This window comes from Triturus cristatus, chromosome 10 (genome assembly GCF_964204655.1).
Source record: "Triturus cristatus chromosome 10, aTriCri1.1, whole genome shotgun sequence".
Taxonomy (NCBI): domain Eukaryota; kingdom Metazoa; phylum Chordata; class Amphibia; order Caudata; family Salamandridae; genus Triturus; species Triturus cristatus.
Genome location: NC_140593.1, coordinates 491,038,029 through 491,058,891, shown reverse-complemented (window position 1 = coordinate 491,058,891; position 20,863 = coordinate 491,038,029). Strand labels below are relative to the sequence as shown.

The 20,863-nt window shown below is 44.2% G+C and overlaps 1 protein-coding gene across 6 annotated transcripts in view; it reads right to left on the bottom strand.

Moving 5' to 3' along the window:
* The window catches only part of LARP4B (La ribonucleoprotein 4B), an 843,857-nt gene that overhangs the window by 601,747 nt on the left and 221,247 nt on the right, over positions 1-20,863 (bottom strand). For 4 of the 6 annotated variants that reach the window (XM_085631918.1, XM_085631912.1, XM_085631915.1 and 1 more), the window contains 2 exons: positions 16,408-16,569; positions 12,104-12,182 (listed from right to left, as the gene is read on the bottom strand). In XM_085631918.1, coding sequence (XP_085488044.1) covers positions 12,104-12,182; positions 16,408-16,569 — 241 coding nt within the window. The remainder of the gene's footprint in view (positions 1-12,103; positions 12,183-16,407; positions 16,570-20,863) is intronic. The other 2 variants (XM_085631914.1, XM_085631916.1) reach the window with 1 other exon arrangement.

Below are 20,863 nucleotides of genomic sequence, written 5' to 3'. Positions count from 1 at the left end.
TGTGAGTTCCAGGCAGTAACCATACTGGGTGATTTGTCTTACCCACCTGTCTGTTGTGATGGAGTTCCAGACAGGTAGGAACTGTGTTAGTCTTCCCCCGACTGGAGTGGAATGGTCTGGGGGTAGTGGAGGAAAGTCACTGTTTTGTGGCAGGGGAGGTGCGAGTGTTATTATTACCTCGACCTCGCCCTTTGTTGTTGTTTCCTCTGTATCCGCCTCTAAAATATCCTCTACTGGGGGAAGTGTGTGAGGCGGTTTTAAATGTAGTGGAGGTGTCCGTTCCAATATTTTTGGAGGCTCCTCTATAGAAGGAGCGCCGAAAGGACCCACGTGCTTGGGGAGATTGTAATGCTCCCATGGACTTAGCCGTTTGTGTCTTTTTTAATTTTTTCGAGTGCAGCGTCTACTGCTGGCCCAAAGAGCTGCTCCTGATTGAATGGCTGACTAAGTATGGTAGTTTGTACCTCTGGCTTAAAGCATGAGATGCGTAGCCATGCATGTCGTCGTAGGAGCACACTTGTGTTAATTGCTCTAGAGGCGGCGTCTGCGGCGTCAAGTGCACATTTAATTGCTGCATTTGAAATGAGCTTTCCCTCCTGAATGAGGTCATTTGCCTGGGCTTTGTATTGGTCTGGCAGATGTTGTAAGAGAGTCTCTAATTGATCATAGTGGGCCCTATCATAGCGTGCCAGTAGGGCTTGAGTGTTGGCAATTCGCCAGTGATTAGCGGCTTGTGCTGCTACTCTTTTGCCGGAGGCTTCGAATAGTTTAGATTCTTTGACTGGGGGTGGTGTATCTCCTGTGGTTTGGGAGTTGGCGCGTTTCCGCGCATTGGAAACGACCAAAGAATCCAAAGGGAGTTGGCCTTTGATGTAGTTAAGGTCTTCAGGAGCAGGCCTATATTTATTTTCAATTCATGGGTTGAGAACCCTGGCACTAACGGGGTCTTTAAAGACTCCGGAGGCGTGTTTTATGACACCTTTAATCATGGGCAGGATTTGTACAGACTTTTGAGACTGTTCGAAATTGTCTAATAAAAAGTCTTCCTCTGGTGCGTCTGAGTGCATTGTGACGCCATGGTATATTGCTGCTCTATTTAATAATTGTCCAAACCCCAGGTGATCGTCAGGAGGCGATGGTTTTGAGGGATATGGCTGAGGGTCAGGCATATCTGGTAAGGGGAAAGCCCAATCATCCAACGGTGTGGTGTCTGGGTCAGTAAACGGATCATTAGGATTACCCCCACCCCCTAGGTCATCATAATCATCCTGTGGTGGTGGTGTATGAGATGGAGAGGGTATATGTAATGGTGGTGTAGGCAGAGGGGGTGGGATAGGAGGCAGTATAGGAGAGGAAGCAGGGATATGAGAAGTAGAAGAGTCCTTCCTATTTACAGGAACTGGGGCAGGTGGTGTGTCCAGCTTCCGTTTTTTGCATGGCACCGCAGTGACATGTCCGGTTTTGGGATTGATATAGATCTTTTTCTGCCTTGGGTCTGGATGAAAATGTTCTTGTTCTTCAGGAACAGTCTTTGGTACCGATTTTTTCGGTTTCGATCGAGGTTTTGGTTGATCGGTAGCGTGTTTGGCTTTAGGAGGCGTATGAGAGTCCTTAGCCGGTGGTTTCGGTACAGACGATGGTTTTGGTGCCGATGTTGAGGAACTTTGATTTTCGATCACGATCTTATCGACCCGCCATTTTGTGGCCCGCCGCCATTTTGTGTTGCCATCACTCAGGCAGCACGGCGAACAAAGTCTATTCTGCTTTTTCTGTAGCCTGGTGTCGAAATACATCCTCGGCCTCTATTTGCAAAGCTGGTGTAGAACTAGCCGAGTACACTATTTCCTGTCTGGCTTTTCTAATCCGCGTCTCAACTATCTGTTGGCTCACACTATTCTTTCCTAACCTTATCTTATCGACTGGCCTTCACTGTCTCCTGCTAGCATTCTCTCGTTTCACAACTGTCCGCCAACACACACAAACGTATTTCGCCACCTGTAAGTTAGTTACAAACCTGTTAATAAATTAGCTTGAGGGAGGGGTGACAAACACAGTTGGAGGAGAGGTCTCTTCGAGTCATCTGACACTTATGTTTTCAAACCTTTCTTATTGGTTCCGCCTTGTTTTCCAACTTTTCTTATTGGCTCTTTCTTGTATGCTCTGGGAGTGCATTTTATTAATGATTGTGTCATTGTATGGTATTTAACCCAATGCGCCACAGAGTGAAGTGGCAGTCTCCTGAGAACCTACTTTGTGTACTTCTAGGATAACTGTACTAATGCAGCTAAATAAATCTGATCTTCTAACGCCGACAGAGTGTCCCGTGTCTCTGTGTAGCGAAGCAGGTGAACTCCGGAGACTTTGGGCGTACCCTGCGCCGCCAGGCCCAAAAGGTTCTGGTTCTTCAATGTGGTTTTTGGAGCCAAAGGTGTATCTGTGGTCTTGGGAACCTTTGGTGCCGGTGTCTGTATTGGCTTTGGTGGTTTCGGTGCCGAGGGCTTCGGAGCCGATTTCGGTGCCGAGTTGTGTTTTGTCTTCGGTGCAGATGGTGCCGGTTGGACAATTACATGCGGTTTGCTCGGTCCCGAGCTACCGGAAGGCTTATGCTTCTTCGGAGCCGAGCCCGGAGGCGGGGCTTCTGAAGGATGTTTACGGTCTCGACTGGGGCCAGCAGGCGAAGTCTTAACCAATGCCTTTGGTTTTGGTGGGGTTGGGGCAGGGGTACTGTTGGAAACAGCCCACTCCCACTCCGCAGGGTGGTGGTGGACTCCCCGAACACACTGTGGTAGCTTGGCTCGAGTGGTCAGGACACAGGCACCGTGCTAAGCATACAATATACCCATACAATAACCATGCGTGCATCCGTTCCAAAAACGACTCTACACCGTAAAAATTATGAAAATCTCTTTCTTTATCTTTTTCTCTTAGTTGCTGATTGGGAAAATAAATAAGTCAATCACAATATACAAATTTTAAATAGTGCAGGTCAAATAAATACTGTCTGGAGATTCAATAAATAGGGGTGATCATAAATACAAGGGACATAAATATAAGTGCAGGTAATACAGGCAATTAAATATTCTGAGGCATTAAATACTGAACCAATAAATATTGTACACCAACAAGTCCTGTAGACCAATAAATATAGTGAAGCAATAAATAGGCTAACACAATAAATACAGTGCCCCCAATAAATAATTAAAAGTATACAGCAGCACTCATGTAATCAGATCACTTTTCAATTCCTAAGGGCTGATTTGGCCCAGGCACAGCTTGTAGGGTTGTGGAAGGCTTGAGGGGTACTACTCCCTGGCTGGGACAAGGCTGAGGCCTAAACTGAGGTAGATCAAGGGGGGAATACCAGTGCCCTGGCTTTCTCTCTCCACACAACCTCTCTAGGTTAGTCCCAATTCACCCCTGGCACAGTCAGGTTGGTTCCAGCACCTCCCTAGCCCCTTAGAGCAGTCTCTCAGGCCTCCACAGGGCCTTAGGCGCCCTCTACTCCACTTACTGCCCTTTTTCTGTTGTTCCGACGCCGCTGGAGTCGTGTCGATGCCGTGAGGCGGTTCCGGTTCGGTCTCGGCGGCCTCGGCACAATGTCAGTTCTAGACGACGCCGGTAGGCGGTTCCGGTCCGATGTCGGCGGCCTCGGTTCGATCTCGACCTCCGATTCGACGGCGTCGGGCAGTCTCTACTCGATGTCGACTTCGGGCGGCTCCGGTCCGATGGCGCTCTCGGCTTCGATGACGTCGGCCGGCCTGGCCTCGATGTCGACTTCCGGCGACTCCGGGGTGCGATCCTCACCCCCGACCTCCGGTGCTCCTCCTCTCAGGTTCCGGGCGACTCCGGAGTGCGATCCTCACTCCCGACCTCCGGTACACTTCACCTCGGTCTCCGACGACTCCGGAGGGCGGTCTTCACTCCTCCGATGACGCCGCTCACTCGACCTCGGTTAACTTCCTCCTCGACCTTTGGTATTCCTCACGACCTCCGTCGGCGCCCTCTCACGACCTCAGGCGGCTCCGGGTACGACGTCTGCTTCTTCAGTCAGCGCCGCTTCTCCACCTCGGGCTCCAGGTCTTAGGCTACTCGACGCCGGACTCCAGGGAAACCAGTTTCCAGGTCAGGATCTTGCTGCTTTCTGCTTCTAAGGCCTGTTCCTGCTGTCCAGGTCCTTAGGATGAGTTTTTCGGGCTTCTTCCCACACAGGGCTACAGGCTGGGATCCATCAGTAGGGACAAGTATCAAGGGTGGGTTTATGGACCCCACTCCAGGCACAAGTTTCCACCCCTGCTGCTTCACTCCTTCCTCCTTCACTGTTGTGCTGCTCTCTCTTCACCAGTCAGGTGCCAACTGCCAGCTCCAACTGCCAACACTCTGTCTTAACCTCCCAACACTCTAAACCGCCTCCAACTGTCACAGAGTTCTGGAATGTTCTGGAAGGTGCTAGTAGGTTCCAGTGGATGCTGGTGATGTCACAGGTGGCCACCACTTTGTGCTTCAGGCCCTCAGACAGAAGTTTCAGGGGTAGATAAAATGGCTCCCTGAATCTGTAGCAACACTAAAAAGTCTGGTGGTTCCCAAAAAGGAAAAATTCAAACAGGGTTTGAGGCAAAAGTGGGACAAAATAAATAATGATGAGGAGGGACCACCCAAAGGGCTGACAGGTCTATCAGGTACTCTCACGTTGCCCAGGAGTGATGGGGTCGTCTGAGTCGTCTGCTTCGGAAATTATTTGCAGATCTTCGGAATCTTCTTCCGGGACATCTGGGCCTTCATCAAAGATGTCCTCTGGTTCCGGAGCTGGTCTCTATGCCATGATGTGGCGTCGAGCCCTTCGATCCCGAATGGTCTTTTTGGATCGAAATGCTGCGCAGGCTGGACAGCTGGACTCGTCGTGTTCCGTTGATAGGCACAGGTTGCAGACATTGTGGTGGTCACTGTGCGGAAATTTGGCTCCACACTGGGGGCATTTTTTGAACGGAGTCCTTTCCATGAGCCGTAGGCCTCACGGCGTGGATAGGCCCAGCGGGCCGCGTCGACTTCCGGAATCGATCCGATGTAATCGATGTCGAGGATTAAGGTGTTTCGATGTTTTGTTGTGAAGTTTTTCGCTTCGACAAGCTTGGAATTGATATTTCCAACCGGAGCGGAAAAGTTGCATCCGAACCCAATGGGGGAAAAACACAATCTGAGGATGGAGTTGATGCCCATGCGCACTGTAGTCCCAGGGAGGAGTCACCTATCTCGTGACCAAAGACTTCTTCCGAAGACAACAACAACCTGCAAGCATCCGAGCCCAACACCAGATGGCCATCTACTATCCTAAGTGTGTGATCTGCAGCTCATATGCCTCGAACACTCCTTTTCACTTGGAGTTCAACCTTATCCGCCAAACATGGCTCAGAGGCGGGAAGAGCAAGAAAGCCGAAAGCGAAGACGGACAAGGCGAGGCGGTTGGAAGGGGAAGAGGAAGGGGCAGAATCACATCACGAGCCATACACAGCAACAGGGGCAAGAAATGGTAGTAGTCGTGGATGACCTTACCATTATTAATTGGACACCCCGAGTGTTGACAGGAGCGGAAGAATCTGCCCTGAAACTGGGACTATCATTTTGTCCCAATGATCGCTTGGAGTTTACGCAGACCAGAATCGACCTGTTCAAATTTATACGCAAAATCAAATTGCATACATTTTTTAAACTAAAGCCATCTATAACTGAGGCACGGCAGCTTAAGCTGAAACCACATTTAAGGGATACTGATATCCTGGCGGTACAGGATCTAAGCATGCTTGAGATGCTTGAGGAATTGTGAGCTGAACAAGAGTGCAAGGATAACCTTAGTGGAGATGTGGCAATGAGAACTCATCAGGTGGGCATTGAACAAGAAACACCAATTACCATCTTTAAACCTCCATCACTTTTCAACCCGCAAATGCCATATGATGCGATTGATTAGTTCTCTGATGCAGTACTACAGGACCTCCTAAAATTCAGAGCGAAGGATACGTCACGCAAGCTCAAACAGAGGAACTTGACCAAAGAACAAGTAATGATCCTTAAAGACCTGAATATGGATGATTGAATAATCTGTAAACCTTCAGATAAAGGAGGAAATATTGTGTTACTTACCAGATAACAGTATTGCCGTGAATCACTTTGTCAATTGAATGACAACAGATACTATGAGAAGACAAACAAGGAACAATATCATGAAAGTATCACTTTGTACCACAACCTCATTGAGAAATGGCTTGACAAAGCCATGTTGGACACTAATGAATTTTTATTTTTGCGAAATAGTGATCCAGTGACACCTACCTTTTATCAACTTCCAAAAATTCACAAGGACCAAATCGATCCGCCTGGTAGGCCCTATAGTCTCCTCAAAAGGAGGTCTCACTGAAAATATGTCCATCTATATAGACTCTTTTCCAACTGGTTATTCAACTGGCATCATATGTAAAAGACACCAAAGATTTCATTATGAAGATGAGCGGTATCCAATGGGAACCTACATACTTATTAATCGCCCTAGACATCACTAGTCTGTACACATGTATCAATCATAGTCAAGGTATAGTGGCGATGAAATATTTCCTTAACAAAAGAACCCTGAGATTTATGGAACATAACATCATGTTGATTGAATTTATCGAATTCTGTCTATTGAATAACATTTTTTTTTATTTGAGGGAGAGTTGTACAGACAGATCTCGGGGACGGCTATGGGCACCTGCTTCGCCCCCAGCTATGCAAATTTATTCGTTGGCTGGTGGGAGGAGCAGGTGGCCCTTACCCAAGATAAGATGAAATGGGCTAAGTATGTGGTTGTCTGGCACAGATACATTGACGACCTCCTCCTAGTTTGGAGCGGGTCGACTAAACAGGCTGAGGAGTACATACAGGAACTTAATAATAACGATCTTAATCTTAAGTTCACGTATGAAATGAGTTCAGTGGCAGTGAACTATTTAGACCTCAAGGTATATGTAAGGGATGGAGTTCGAGACATAACTGTATAGAAAGCCCACTGCCGGCAATTCCATCTTGCATGCCGGCAGTAATCATCCTCCCAAACTTATCAATAGTATACCATATGGGGAGCTCCTCCGACTTAAACGCAACTGTTCTAGAGAGACTGACTTTAGAAAAGCTGCTGACAACTGTATCACTAGATTTCATGCCAGGGGTTATGATCAGGAGTTATTGATAACCAAACTTAATAAGGTTGAAAGAATCCCAAGAAAATAACTCCTGAAAAAGAAAGATGCAAGTACAACAGGAAGGGATGAAAAGAATGATGCTGGCAAATTCCATATGATAACAACTTATTCGGATGATGCCAACACCTTTAGGAGGATGCTAAAAAGAAACTGGCATATCCTCCAGACTGATTCAGTGATAGGCAAGGATATTCCATCAGTGCCACTGATTACATTTCGCAAATCCCGGTCACTCAAAGACAAATTGGTCCAAAGTTCTCTGTCACCCATCACTCAGAAAACAGGCACACTCAAAGAAATGAAAGGTTTCTTTCCATATGGAAACTGTAGGGCCTGTACTAACAGCAAAAAAGTCCTTAATTATAACATCCAAGGCGTACAGAAACCTAGAGTGGTAGAGAAATGTATCACATGTTCAACTACTCATGTTGTTTACTGTCTGACATGCCCTTGCGGGCTCAAGATATATAGGGAGCACCATTCACAATGTCAAAATGCGCATCCTTGAACATCAACGCGCTATCGCTAACAGGGATGTCAATTACCCAGTGGCCAGGCATTTCGCCCTCAAACATCATAGCAACAGGGAGCTGCTACAACATTTTGGTCTGGACCATATACCTATGAGTCCAAGGGGTGGAGATAGAGTACAGAGGTTGCGGAGGTTAGAATCCCGCTACATAATTGATTTACATACTAAAGTGCCATATGGTCTTAACAGTGGAGAAGAACTAGTTGTCCATTTGGGTAGATAATTTTGGCACATTGAATCTGCATCCCTATAGTGATTCTCTTGAATTTTATTCTGCTTATTGTATATAATTCTGTCACTTATATTTTTCAAATTCTCATATTTTTCAATTGCTCTTGTTGGTCTTAATGCCAGGAGTTAAACGGATAACTTGTGGTTTCGCTGATTGACAGCGGTATGTCCTCTAACAATTATTATTTTTGTAACATTTCAGTATTGTGCAATGAGGCCAATACATGGCGAAATTTTAGAAAGGTAGTGCCGATATACGGCTCAATACCAGAGTGGCAACTCAGGAGTTGTGTGCACCTCAATGTGAGTAGTGCGCTCTTGACTGACATCATATATGTATCGATACATGGCATAATATTGAGAGGGCATGAAGCTATATAGCATATTTAAAAATATTTGCACCATTTGTTAAAACCTTTTTGTAAATATACCTAGCAATGGAATGAATTGTAATGATGGATAATAATGTTCCACGAAAAGTTTACTGTTTCAAGATGGCCACTATGTAAAATGCAAAAGCAAGGCCGATATATCCGTCATTTGTGTTGTTGTAGCTTGAGTGACGCAAAATGAATTTAAATGCTTCCGCGCAGCGTTCGCAACTAAACACTGACGAAGGAATCTCCGAAACGAGTCTCTTTTGTTTATTTGCTGATTAATATATATATATATATATATATATATATATATATATATATATATATATATATATATATATATATATATATATATATATATATTTATTTATTTATTTATTTCCGGGGTCCCACACATGGGCGGGAATATTCATGTGCTTATGACTGATGAGGATCCCCAGAAAGAGAACTATTGGTGCTGCGGAGGTATATGGCCCGGTGGGGCATCACTGTGGATGGTCATACCCATGTAATCTCTTAGAATGCGGATGACGCACTGCTCTACATTTTCCAACCGGAGGAGGCAGTACCTGCACTCCTGGGCATATTGGCCTCTTTCGGAATGGCATCAGGCCTACATATTAACTGCCGGAAGTCAGTTATATTCCCACTGCCGGCCTTGGCACGGGCGGGATGCTGCGGATCTTCAAGCTGTGGAGCTTGGATGGGAGTGTGCTCATTTTTGCTACCTGGGTATACAGGTGTCCCATTCGCTGGATGCTCCGTATGCCCTGAATGTGGGAGCAGTCAATATCGGTCTGAGGGAATCCATTCTGTTCTGGAACAGACTCCCCCTCTCGGATATGGGACGGGTGGCCTTGGCAAGGATGGTTATTCTTCTCTGTTGTCTTTATGCCCTCCAGAACTCCTTCTGTTGTATCCCAAAATCAACTAATGACACACTGAATAGTCTCCTGGTTTCTTTGGTGTGGGCCGGAAGACCCACCAGGGTAAAACTGGAGGTGCTCAAATTGGATATGGATTCGGGGGCCTGGGTCTCCCGAATATTAGTCTTTATTATCTTGCAAGACTGCTGCAATATGTGGCACAACGGGGTGCTGAGGGACGCAATGTAGAGAATGCTCTGTTGGCGGACTGGGGTACTGGGACGGAACTGCCAAGATACCTTATGATGGGCTACTGGACCTCTGTGGAATGCCCGTTTGTAATTCGGCAGGTTGCGGAGGCCTGGAAACAGGCTGTTACTTTGGTTGTGCATAGGGCCCCATACTCTAGCACCCCCCCGCCAATGGCTTCAGGGTTTCCATCGGATCCAGTCTGTCATGGATTACACAAAATGGTATGAGGGGGGAGTCTGTACAATAGCTGGAGATATGTACATGAATGGGATCTTCCTCTCCTTTGATGAGGCGAAGGAGTGGTTCTTAGTGCCGGATGCTTATTTCCTACAATACGCAACAATATCTCACACAGCTCATGAAATATGGACCTCATTCCTAGAAGAGCCTAAAGAGACATGGACCTTAGCACTGTTGCTTGATCCGGGTTCCACTAGAGGACTGATCTCCTGCACATATAAAGCTCTGAAGGTGAATTGTATGGCTTAGGTGTCAAAAATACAGGGACGATGGACAGAATACTTACATTCACTGCTCACCTAAGGCGAGTGGGGGTGGGCATTCGCACAAGACAATGAGGTGGCGAGTAACGCTAGGTTTAAGCTCACCCAGTTTGTTTTTTTATCTGCATCGCACATATTTAACGCCTCACAGATAGGCATGCTTTAAAGTGGGGTGCTCTTCGGCATACCCGTGGTACGGAGTAACCCCGCCAACATTTATAGATATGACCTGGGCTTGCGCCAGATTTCAATTATATTGGCAAGATGTGCTAAGTGTACTGTGAACAGCCACAGGTGTATGTATTAAAGCGTCGGTAAGGCAGTGTCTATTAGGCGTGCTCCTGATTCCCCAGATGGGAACTCGTATGAGATATAAATTTGCTCTTCTGGGCCTTGTACTGGGCCTTGCACTGGCTAAGCGCAGCAGGATAAGTGGAGGGCAGACCTGCGTGAATGGGGCGTGGCTGAGTGCGGACGGCGAGCCGTACGCACTGATGAGAATGCAGAGCGTGATTTGCAAATGTGGGGAGATATGTTGGAGAGCATGCAGATCACGGAGGGTCGGGCGACAGGGCTGCATGCAGACACTAGACTGTGCCACCCCTGCATCAACCTTGGAGGATGACCCCATGTTAGATTGACTGAGGTATTGTACAGTCTGTATCTGTGTGGGACAAGTGAATCGGATTGCTGGTGACTGGGCCAGTGACGCCGTCGGCCAACGACTCGGAGTGTGGGTTCAGGAAGATGAAAGAGAGCAAGGTTCTCACGCACGCTCCTAATGAGGGTCCTGACACAGCAGCCATCATATGCAGTTATCCCCACAGACTGTACTGTTATGGACTTCAGCCCCAGGTACATTTCTTGCTGACCCTCCACTCAGACGCGCTGCAGTGGCCCTCTCAGAGGAACTGAGGGACCTCGCCCCTGTCCATGCCGGTTCCTCTGCCTGCTCTTTAGGTCTCCTTTTCTCTTCTCTGAGACTAATGCCTGCCACCAGTCACTGCCAAGGCTCTCTTTTTCTTTCTCTCTTGTTTCTTTTGTTAGTTGTATTAGTTAATAGTGCACATAATTTCTCTCTATGGGAACTGTCCTGTATGCCACACAGATGCCATACACCCAACAATGAAGCTGTCGAGCAAAGCATATGGGCATACATGTAGAACGCGGAGATAACCTACACTCCTGAGTAGCAGTGCAGGGTAACTGGCGTTTTTTTACTTATCCTTCTTGGACACATTGCGGCCCGATAGGTTGATATGTAATGTGATATCTGTGCAGTATAGAAATAAAAACAAGTTTTTAAAAAATAGAAAAAAGGTCTCAGACAGCATGGAGCAATGTTGACCCATCCATCAGCAAATAACGCAAGTCTACTCTACTAGGTGGGTTGAATAGGTCATGCAAGAAGAAGATAGAAACTAAAAGATTTGGTGTTTGTTCAACAATGAGCAATAGCTTTCCTATTGGAGTTGATTGGAAGACATTGTAAGAGCATCTGATTGGCAAGGAGATTAGGTATATCCTGTTTGATTAGGTGGCAATAGCAGTTACTGCTATGTTTGTTATGGACATGTTTTAAAGAAGTATAATACTCGCTGAGATACAATGCAACAGAATAACATTTTTTAACTAAAGGGCAAAATTCACACAGAGATTAGTACTATTGCTCTACTTTCTGAATGGAAAAAGTACATGTTTAACAGTCTGTGGTTTGCTCATATTATGAAATATATTTCACAGACAAATCGTTTAGAAGCAATACCGTATGTACTTTGTGTCTTTTGATTTAGGGAAGGACCGTCTAAGAAAATTAAGTCGATACACCAACTGACTAGAGCATCTCAGAGTAAAAGATTCGAGAACCTGAGACTTCAATTTAAGTGGGAATAAAAGGTCAGAGCATCAAGAGGTAGTTACAAAAGAGAAGCACAGTAAGGCTACATGCTTGTAGATGTTATAAACGGTGTTAAAGACAGAGGCATACACTGGACTTCGTTTAATAAAATGTAAAACGTTATTAGTACTAAAAATTGGATACTTTCAGGAAGAATAGCCATTCAGATTGATCCATTTGAAATAAACACTTCAAATTGACTTCTTACAACCTCACCTTGATAAACAACACTCCAGTGTTTTTTTAAGCACTTCACGAAGATCCTCCTGATCTGACTGAGACTGGTCATTCCCTGCTGAGCAAAAACATACAAACAATGAGTAATGGGAATCATATCACAGAATACTAAATCAGAAAATAAAAACATTTAGAGACATGTCGGAGCTTCCCCTATATTAAATTATGGTATGCCAACCTCTGATATTTCAGACAATAATTTAATATAAACTATTCAAACCTAAACTGGTGAATTTGAAAGTGGAGAATTGCCATCCTCACAGCATACATTTAACATTTTTTTTTCTTTGATAAAGCAGTATAACTAATAGAAGACCAGGCAGCAATTGGTTAACAGCTGTCTGGACAGCCATCTGTTGCACTTCTGCGTGTGTGATGGAGACAATATATTAAAGTTGAATATATACAGTAGCATAGTTGAAAAATAAAATGAAGGTGAAAGTCCCACTCAAGTCGCATATTAAGGACAATTTTTTATTATTTAGAACCTTAAAGTTGAATACCTTAAATGTATGCCTAGGTTACAGCAGGGGGTATATACAAAGTGGTACATGAAGGTAGTAGTAAAGGTGATGGTGCAACCAGAACAGTAAATAACAAGCTGAAATCCACAGATATATTTCACTGAACGCCAAAGTATGGGAGGGAGAGCAATACGTTTAAGGAAACTTCAGTGGCTCAATGAGCAATCTCAAAACTCATCCAGACCGACAAGCTAATGCAAGCTAATCTACTGAAAATTAACGGCGAAAAAAGACAGAGGTCCTGATTTTGGGTAAAAATAAAAACATCTCTGGGGACCCCAGCACTGGCCTACCGAAATGGGCACCCTACTCCAGCCCACCAATCAAGTCCGCAATTTGGGATTTATTATCGATGAAACAGCAGGCGGTGAAGGTGGCAGCCACTTGCTTTACCATCTTGAAAAAAATCATTTGGATGCTCCCCAGTCATACCCAAAAAAACATAGTCCAGGCACTTGTGACCTCTAGACTGGACTACGGGAACATCCTCTATCTGGGGGCTGATAAGGATGTAATACGGAAGCTTTAGGTGGTTCAAAATTTAGCCGCAAGATTGCTTTGCCAGATCCCTAAAACATCTTCCACCTCTAATGCTCTGAGAGATCTGCATTGGCTTAGGGTTAAAAACCGTACCAAGTTTAAAGCTATGGTATCTATGTTTAAGATCAAGGTCGGCACTGCGCCTCAATATCTGCGTAATCTGGTTCATCCCTATCTACCCCTTTGCTTGTTACACTCTACAACCCAGGGAAAATTCTCGGTTCCCAGAGTTAAACTCACGAAGATAGGAGGTCACTCATTTGCTTACTTGGGTCCTTCCTTATGGAACTCTCTTCCCATAGTTTCGCAGTGAAACAATATACGCGAACTTTCGTAAAGTTTTAAAAACCTGGTTGTTTAATAAATAATTTTCACTTTCTGTTCCTTCAGGCCGGTGCTGAGAAACCCTTGTTGGGTAGCTGTGCGCCTTATAAAACCAATATAACGTAACAAGATGCAGTTCGGCATGTCTGCTTAAAGTTTAATTCCACAGAAGGCATTAATTTCAGTTTACACTTAAGCCTTCATAACTTTTCTTCAACAAATAAAATCCATTTCAAAAGGTGCCCCCCGCTGTCCACACGCCAAACCATGATGGTGGTTACTGTAAAAATACAGAATATTTAGTGATTTAATTTGGAATATCTCAGAATAGTTAAAATATATTTCATTCACCAAGGAAAATGTTATTGTAGCAAAATATTGTAAATGAACAAACAAGAGTGTTATTGAGATTAAAAATGTATTATAACATTGGAATGTTGAGAGCTCCATTAAAGACAATGGAATAGATCCGGGCTTACATTGGCAGGTATAAGCCAGGAGCTGTACCATGCCAATGTTTGTCTTTATATTTTTGCTTTTTTAATTTAGAACTTTCTACCCTTAGTGGGTGGAATGCTCCAATTGCCTTACAGCCCTTCTGCCTCAGGTTATAACGGTTGTTAAAGGCCCTCTCCATCGTTATAGGCCAATGTCGGCTAATGGCCTTTAATGCCCAGTATAGTCCTTGGCAGCGGGCTAAAAGGTTATAGAATTCACTCCCTGCTGAGCAAGAGGAATCAAACATGAACAGCCACTTGCTCAGTTTAAGAAAGCTGACTTGCACATGCATGACGGAATACATTCACCACAAGCTTAGTGGAACAAACATACCCAAAACCCTGGAAGACATTGCTAAAGCAAGCACATGAAAAGCTTGGATGAGGCAGTCAATCTAAAGACAAATAGTTCTGCACGTATAGCCTTTCAATCTGAGACAGATCTGCTGATAGCTGTTCAAGTAAGGGCTCTCTGATTGCAAAGATGATCCCACGTACTTATAACTAAGGTAAATTGTAAATTATAGCAAAGATCATTTAATGAACAAAACAAAAATACAGCCTCAGCTCAGAATCTGAAAAAACTATCATCAAGTTAAAATCCTAATTCTCCTAAAACCTATTGCAGGCACTGATGTACAGAGGCCATACAACATAATGTGATCTAGACTGACTTTGAAGTAAGGTACTCATGAATACATTTTTTCTTTAAATTTTTCCGACGTAACATCTTTAAGCAAAATTGAAAAGCCAACACAATGAATTATATTCCTTTAAATAATTTTGAATGGTCATATTTTGGTTGGAATGAGAACCAGGGCGTTTTCTACATGTATTGTAGACTGCTGCCTAACAAGCCATCACATTAAGCCACAAAAGCACAAGATTTTAACACAGTGCCTCACAAATCAGTGAAACTATTAGTTAACTGCGCTCACTTTGGGAGAGTGTACTGAAATAGCAAAATGTAAATTTGCCTTTAGAGCTGAAAATCCTTGCATCGAGCTGCAATTTGTTTTTTATTTTCTCCATTTGCAGAGTGTAGTCAAATGAATGGTAGACTGCAGTGATCTGGAAAGCGAAGCCTAAAACAGTAAAGAATTGTTGTCTAAGCCAGATTATCTTTCATGCCAATTTCCAGAGGACTGGCCAACCAAATGTAAAACCTCTTAAAAGACTGTGTAAATTACATTTCCCAGCTTCTGAATTGAGGTTTGAATCGACAAGTTAACTAGACCTGGAGAATTTAAGTTAATGTAGTGCACAAGGTAATAACTAAGTTTCTCTTAATGTTGATATAATGTAAAGAGCTGTGCACCATAATGGTTGCATTCCAGAAGTAGTTTAGCAAATGGTTAAAGTCTAAAATTGTTTTGGGCAGGAAAGAGTGCAAGTCACCAGCAACACCTTCTTACAATGTAAAACAGTATAAGGATATTAAGTATAAAAAGAGATAATTTACTTATTCTCGTGTCTAATTTTATGTCATTAAGTCATCCTTTTTTAGGCAAGTGCTGGAAATCTGCCATATACATAGGTCATAAATGGGGCCCCATTAAGTTAGATAACACAATCTTCAAGTCACAAGGAGATGGTGTTTTAACATTTCAAGATGCCCTCTACAAAATATTTATTATCAAACAGGAAGATGCCTGGTGAAGGAACCTGCAATACTAGCAATAAGAAGAAACGTAAAAGCCAGATTTAGCCAAACAAAAACAGTGTAGTATGCACGACGTAATAGAGGAGTATTAAAAGGTGCTAATCTCATAAAGGCCGAAGTATACTCGTACAATCTTTGCAAAGCTTTTCAATATAAGGTTTCCAAAGACAACAAAATGAACTTAAAGCATGGACTGCTCTCACCTGAGCAGCAATACCTTTCCGAAAGATGAAAATTGCACAAGCTTAACCCAATATTATCTCTTCATATCACCTGGGATACTTGCACAGTACTGGCACAACTGTGGAAAAGCGCGCTGAAGCACCAACCGAATCAAAAACGGCATGCTTGGAAATAGTAAATCTTGAGGTCTTTTCAGTTTCAAATTTAGTTCCATGATCAGAGATTAAGAAAGATCTTCACTTTAACTTCTAGCTGTGTGGATTTTAGTTTTTGTTTTAGAATCAAAAATGAGTAGAACAGCACATAACCTTACAAAAAGTATACCTTTGCTTTTTTTGATGTCCCAATTTTGTCTATGTAGTTCAAAACTGTTTTACATGCATCATCAAAATCACTTCCTAAGAAGAAAAGGCAACCATTACATAGGTCTAAAGAATGGTATAGTGAGACAGCACAGAACGGCTTCAATTTATACAAACTCCTGCGCTGCTTTAATGATGAACCTCAAGAAAATTGCTAGTTTTATCGGACGCAGCAGCATGCACTAATTACCTGGCAGTGTGGTTTCATGTACAGATTCATACTCCGAATTTTCCAAGGTCACAGAGTTCATATCTATGTGGTCAGCCACTGAAATGGTTAGAGATTGCTCTTGTGATTCGACTAACACAGCATTCTGATGCTTTTTGTCCCCATCTCCATTAGCATCCAGTCCTAAAAAGGAAAGAAATCTCAAGTTTCAGCTACATGTTGGTGACAACATTAGTATGCTTGATTTACAAGTAGTTCATTATTTTTTACAGGATAACTGAATTCGCCTCTTCATTTGTCATCAGATTTGCCTGTTCAGACAACCCAGGCAAAAGTCAAGAACGTTATTGGGGGCAGGGAGGGTCTGGGGGTTTAGGGTCCACATCCTGGCAAACTATTATAACGCAATTTCTAGGTTAACTGTAAAAGAATAGAATGTGGGTGGTTGTTCCATCCTATGTTAAATGGCTGGATGGAAAGGAGAGCCATAATTTAATTCAAGTACACATCAGCAATAGATGGGGTATGAAAGATTTGTCAAGTATGATCTTTTGTGCACAATCTCATCCAGATCTCCCTGCTGGAGTCAAAATAGGACAACTCAAGTTGATTCAGCACATGGTAATAACGTTTAAATATATGCACTGCTTTAAAGACCGCAACTGTCAATTTGGAAATGACCAAGTTCAATGCCCAGGGAGAAGTAGCCTTCTCACCCTGCTAGGATTATAACATCTTTTTTCAACAGCATCTTTTGTCTATTAGCTTTGTTAAGCACAAAACGCGAAATATACTTATGAAGGAATAGGAAAATCTTGCTGAAGAATGAGTGGCTGCCTATTTCAAAATGTTTATGTAGTCTAGGCGAAATCTCAAATGGCATTTAAATTATTAAGGATCCAGATGTTCAAGTTCTGCAGTAAGCAGATGTGATTAAACTATCTGCTTAGCATCTAGGAAAGGAGCTCAAGTCTGCAAGGCAATCTCTAGTGGATTTCTTTGTCTAGATAACCAAAGTCTCTGTCCAGTGCAAGATGTAGGGCGATCATCCCAATCTTTCACTGTTGCACTTCAATGTTTATTTTCTGCAGTAAAGAAAAAGAGGAAAGGCACATAGAAGTGTCTGGTCAGGTGAGCAAAAAGGATTTAGAGTACCTTGAGGCAGAGCCTCGGCATTCTACAGTTTCAACCAAGTTGAGGTGTGTTTGTGAGGCCACCCCACTGACCAATGACTTCTCCAAGGCTGTCGATGACAGACATCTATTTCTTACAAGTTTCTGCTTAACTTGATAGTTAACATTTTTCACATCTTAAAAGGTCAAAGGATGCTATGTGGCAAAAGTCAACGTAAAATCTATTGCATGTGCCGTGAGATGAAACCCCACCTCATCCTTCCCCGCATGTTGAGGTGGTACATTGTTGTTGTGCTGCTTATCACAACAGAGATCAAAGCATTTTATTCCTTTGTGATCAAATTCCTTAAATATTCCCCTAGATTTTCTCTTGCTTCTGTTTTGGATCATCCAAGTAAGGTGAAGAAACCTTCTTGGTCAACACAAAATATCCTGGCACCAGGACAGTGAACTGTAATTTTCTGCTCTCTTATCTAGAGCCAAAGATATCTCCAAGTCGTTGACTTATCATTCCCACTAGAGTGAATCTAACTTCTTTTGGTCTGCAGACCGTATGGAATTGGATGGAACGATATCTAATCTTCAACAAAGGAAGAATAAATGAGACCTGCTTAGAGAGTTCCAGAATTTCTTCTGTCTCATCTGTAGGCTGGGGCCACTTTCCTAGGTTCTCAATGTCGAGAGAGATCACATCACGATTGAGAGACCTATTGTTGGTGAAGGATGACAACATGAACAGGTTGCCAGTGACGTCTGCCACATCTAAAGTGTTGATGTACACTGGGAGCGATGATGGCGTACAAACTCTTAGGGACATCCCAGCCCCCCCCCGCACCCGACCCACCCAAAAGCTATACAAATAGGTGCTGACAAGGTAGGAGATGAAAGCTTTTTTGTTGCTGGTTCCAGCATCACACTATATGATTGATTATTATGTGCCTTAGCAATTGTAACCTTGATGGCAACACATGACAAGCAGCAAGAAAATTCAAATTTTAAATGGAGAGTGGATCTCGATGCTTCTGTCCTTGGAAGTAGAGGCTCTTAAATGATCATAAACTGTATATTCATTGTGTGTGTATAGAAAGGGGGCCGGAGGGGGTCCGGATAGGAAGAATGGAATGCACTCAGTATGGGTTCAGTGAAACAACTGTAAATTTTATTTTTGGTCATAAGGATGGGAGAATTTGTGTAAGGGGGACACACTGTAATCCCACAGACCTTTAGCAGCCTTATATTTGGGACAAGGAGGTGGGGAAAGCCTGCTAAATATCATGGGACAGTAGGAAATACCCTGGTCAATGGCATTCTCTGGATTTCTTTTGAAACCTCATGCACAGCCACTTACCATGCAGAAACAACTTGTGAGGGGAAAGAAGAAAGATGACCTGCTGCTATAAAGAGACATGTTCCAGGTGCTGGGGAATACTGTGGGCTTTTGTCTCTCCCTTCAGCTTGAATCACCCATTCTGGGGCCTGTTCAAAGGCTGCCAGTTACAGACTATTCAACTTGCATGCCAGATCTGGCGCAAGCTTTGTGGACAACAGCCCTGCTGAAAGATCCTTCCCTTGAAAGTGTAAGAGGAGTTCAAGAGAGTGGAAAATGGCAGACCTTAGCAAAAGCCCAAGCTGAGCTGTAGATGCTGACAGAAGTCAGCAGTATATTTGTTAAAAACATTGCATGTATCTGGAGGGGGCGAAGAGTCTAATAGAATAATGCATCGCCTAATTGTTAGAGATTCCGTTAAACAGATAGAGCTGGAAGGACCTTCTTGCACTGGCTTGTGTCTCCACTGGTTACTCTCCCCCACCATCTACCCAGTATGATATAATAATTTCTCGGGCCTAACCTATTTGGATATTCAGTGAATGAGGGTACCCAGCAGCATCAACCTGAAAACACACATATCTTGAATCTATTTTCAATATTGGCCTACTTAGGAGTTTTAGTTCTTCACAAACGAGGAAAAAAACACCAAAAATACATTTCACACCTCATTAAGACACGGCCAGTTACAGCTTCTGTCATTCTTCCTTTTCCTTAAAAGTATTTAAGTAAGAAGGAAAAAAACACTTTTTGTAGGACCAACTACCAAGTAATTTTGTTCACTCCTGAGTCAGCCACAAGTGGTGTCAAAGTCCTAATCAACCACAGGAAAAACATTTTTTTTCTCTATTTGCAAACTTTACAAGAGGTTAACACTGTGGTAACAGATATTCTTAAATATTTAAGAAAAATAACAAATGATATTTTTAGTAAACCTGGTGTAGATACTGAAGCGATTTAGCTTTCGCGTTAAATTATTGTTCAGTTAGTTTCCGATACATCAGACATTTTATCGATGGAGGTGCGCTGAAGTAAGGGCTTCTAACAGTAGTAAACTAAGGAATTCTTTTAAAAAAAAAAAAAAACAGTTTATCCTAGCCACCCCCCTCAATTGTTGCAGTGGGGGGGGGGGGGGGGGGCAATCCCAAGTTGAAGACAAATATGCATTCACTTCAGCTAATTGTTAAATTAATAAATCTGAAAGAAACACGTTAGTTAGATTCCTCACCTTAGTTCTTCTTTTTTCCGCGCCAGTAAGCGCAGATCCGGAGAGCTACCCCTTTTAGTCTTTTTTGACTAAATCTTTTTGATCATTTTTGATCCTTGTCTGTCGACATCTGGTGCCGGTAGGATGCCTGGGTTCAAGGCTTGCGAGGATTGCCATCGACTGATGTCGGTGACCGATCACCACCGCCGGTGCCTCTACTGTTTAGGCCCCGACCACGACGCGGAGTCGTGCAACGACTGCCAGGCCCTGACTTCGAAGGCTAGGCGGGAGCGGTCCCGCAAGCTTCTCGAGCTTCGCCACTCGGCTCCGCGTCGTGCGCGATCCCGGTCCAGGAGGAGGTCCAAGGATCGCTCACAGAGCCCTAGCCGACGCCATCGATCGTCCGGCTCCAAGTCGTCGGGTAAGTCCAAACGCTCAAAGAAGTCCAAGAGGCGACACCGCTCTTCGGACTCCCCTCGCCGGTCGCGCGACTCGGCCGAGGGTCAGGGTGGTTCCACCCCCGCGGCTCCGGCGGAGCCGCAGGCGCCGCGTCCGCCCCCACACCTTCCGGTCCCTGGGACTGACGCGGCGCCGGCGGAGATCAGTGCCTTCCTCTCGGCCATGAGGAGCCTGGCCCCGCCGTCGACGCCCGCTGGCGCGCCTTCGGGCCCCGCGGACTCGACTGGGCGACCTTGCCTGCCGGCGGCTCCGGCCCCGACGCAGTCGACGACTCCGGTCTCGACGCCGCAGGTCCCCGCGGGGCCCATGCCTGGGCCCCCGTCGACGCCGGTTGACCTAGTCACTCCTCCA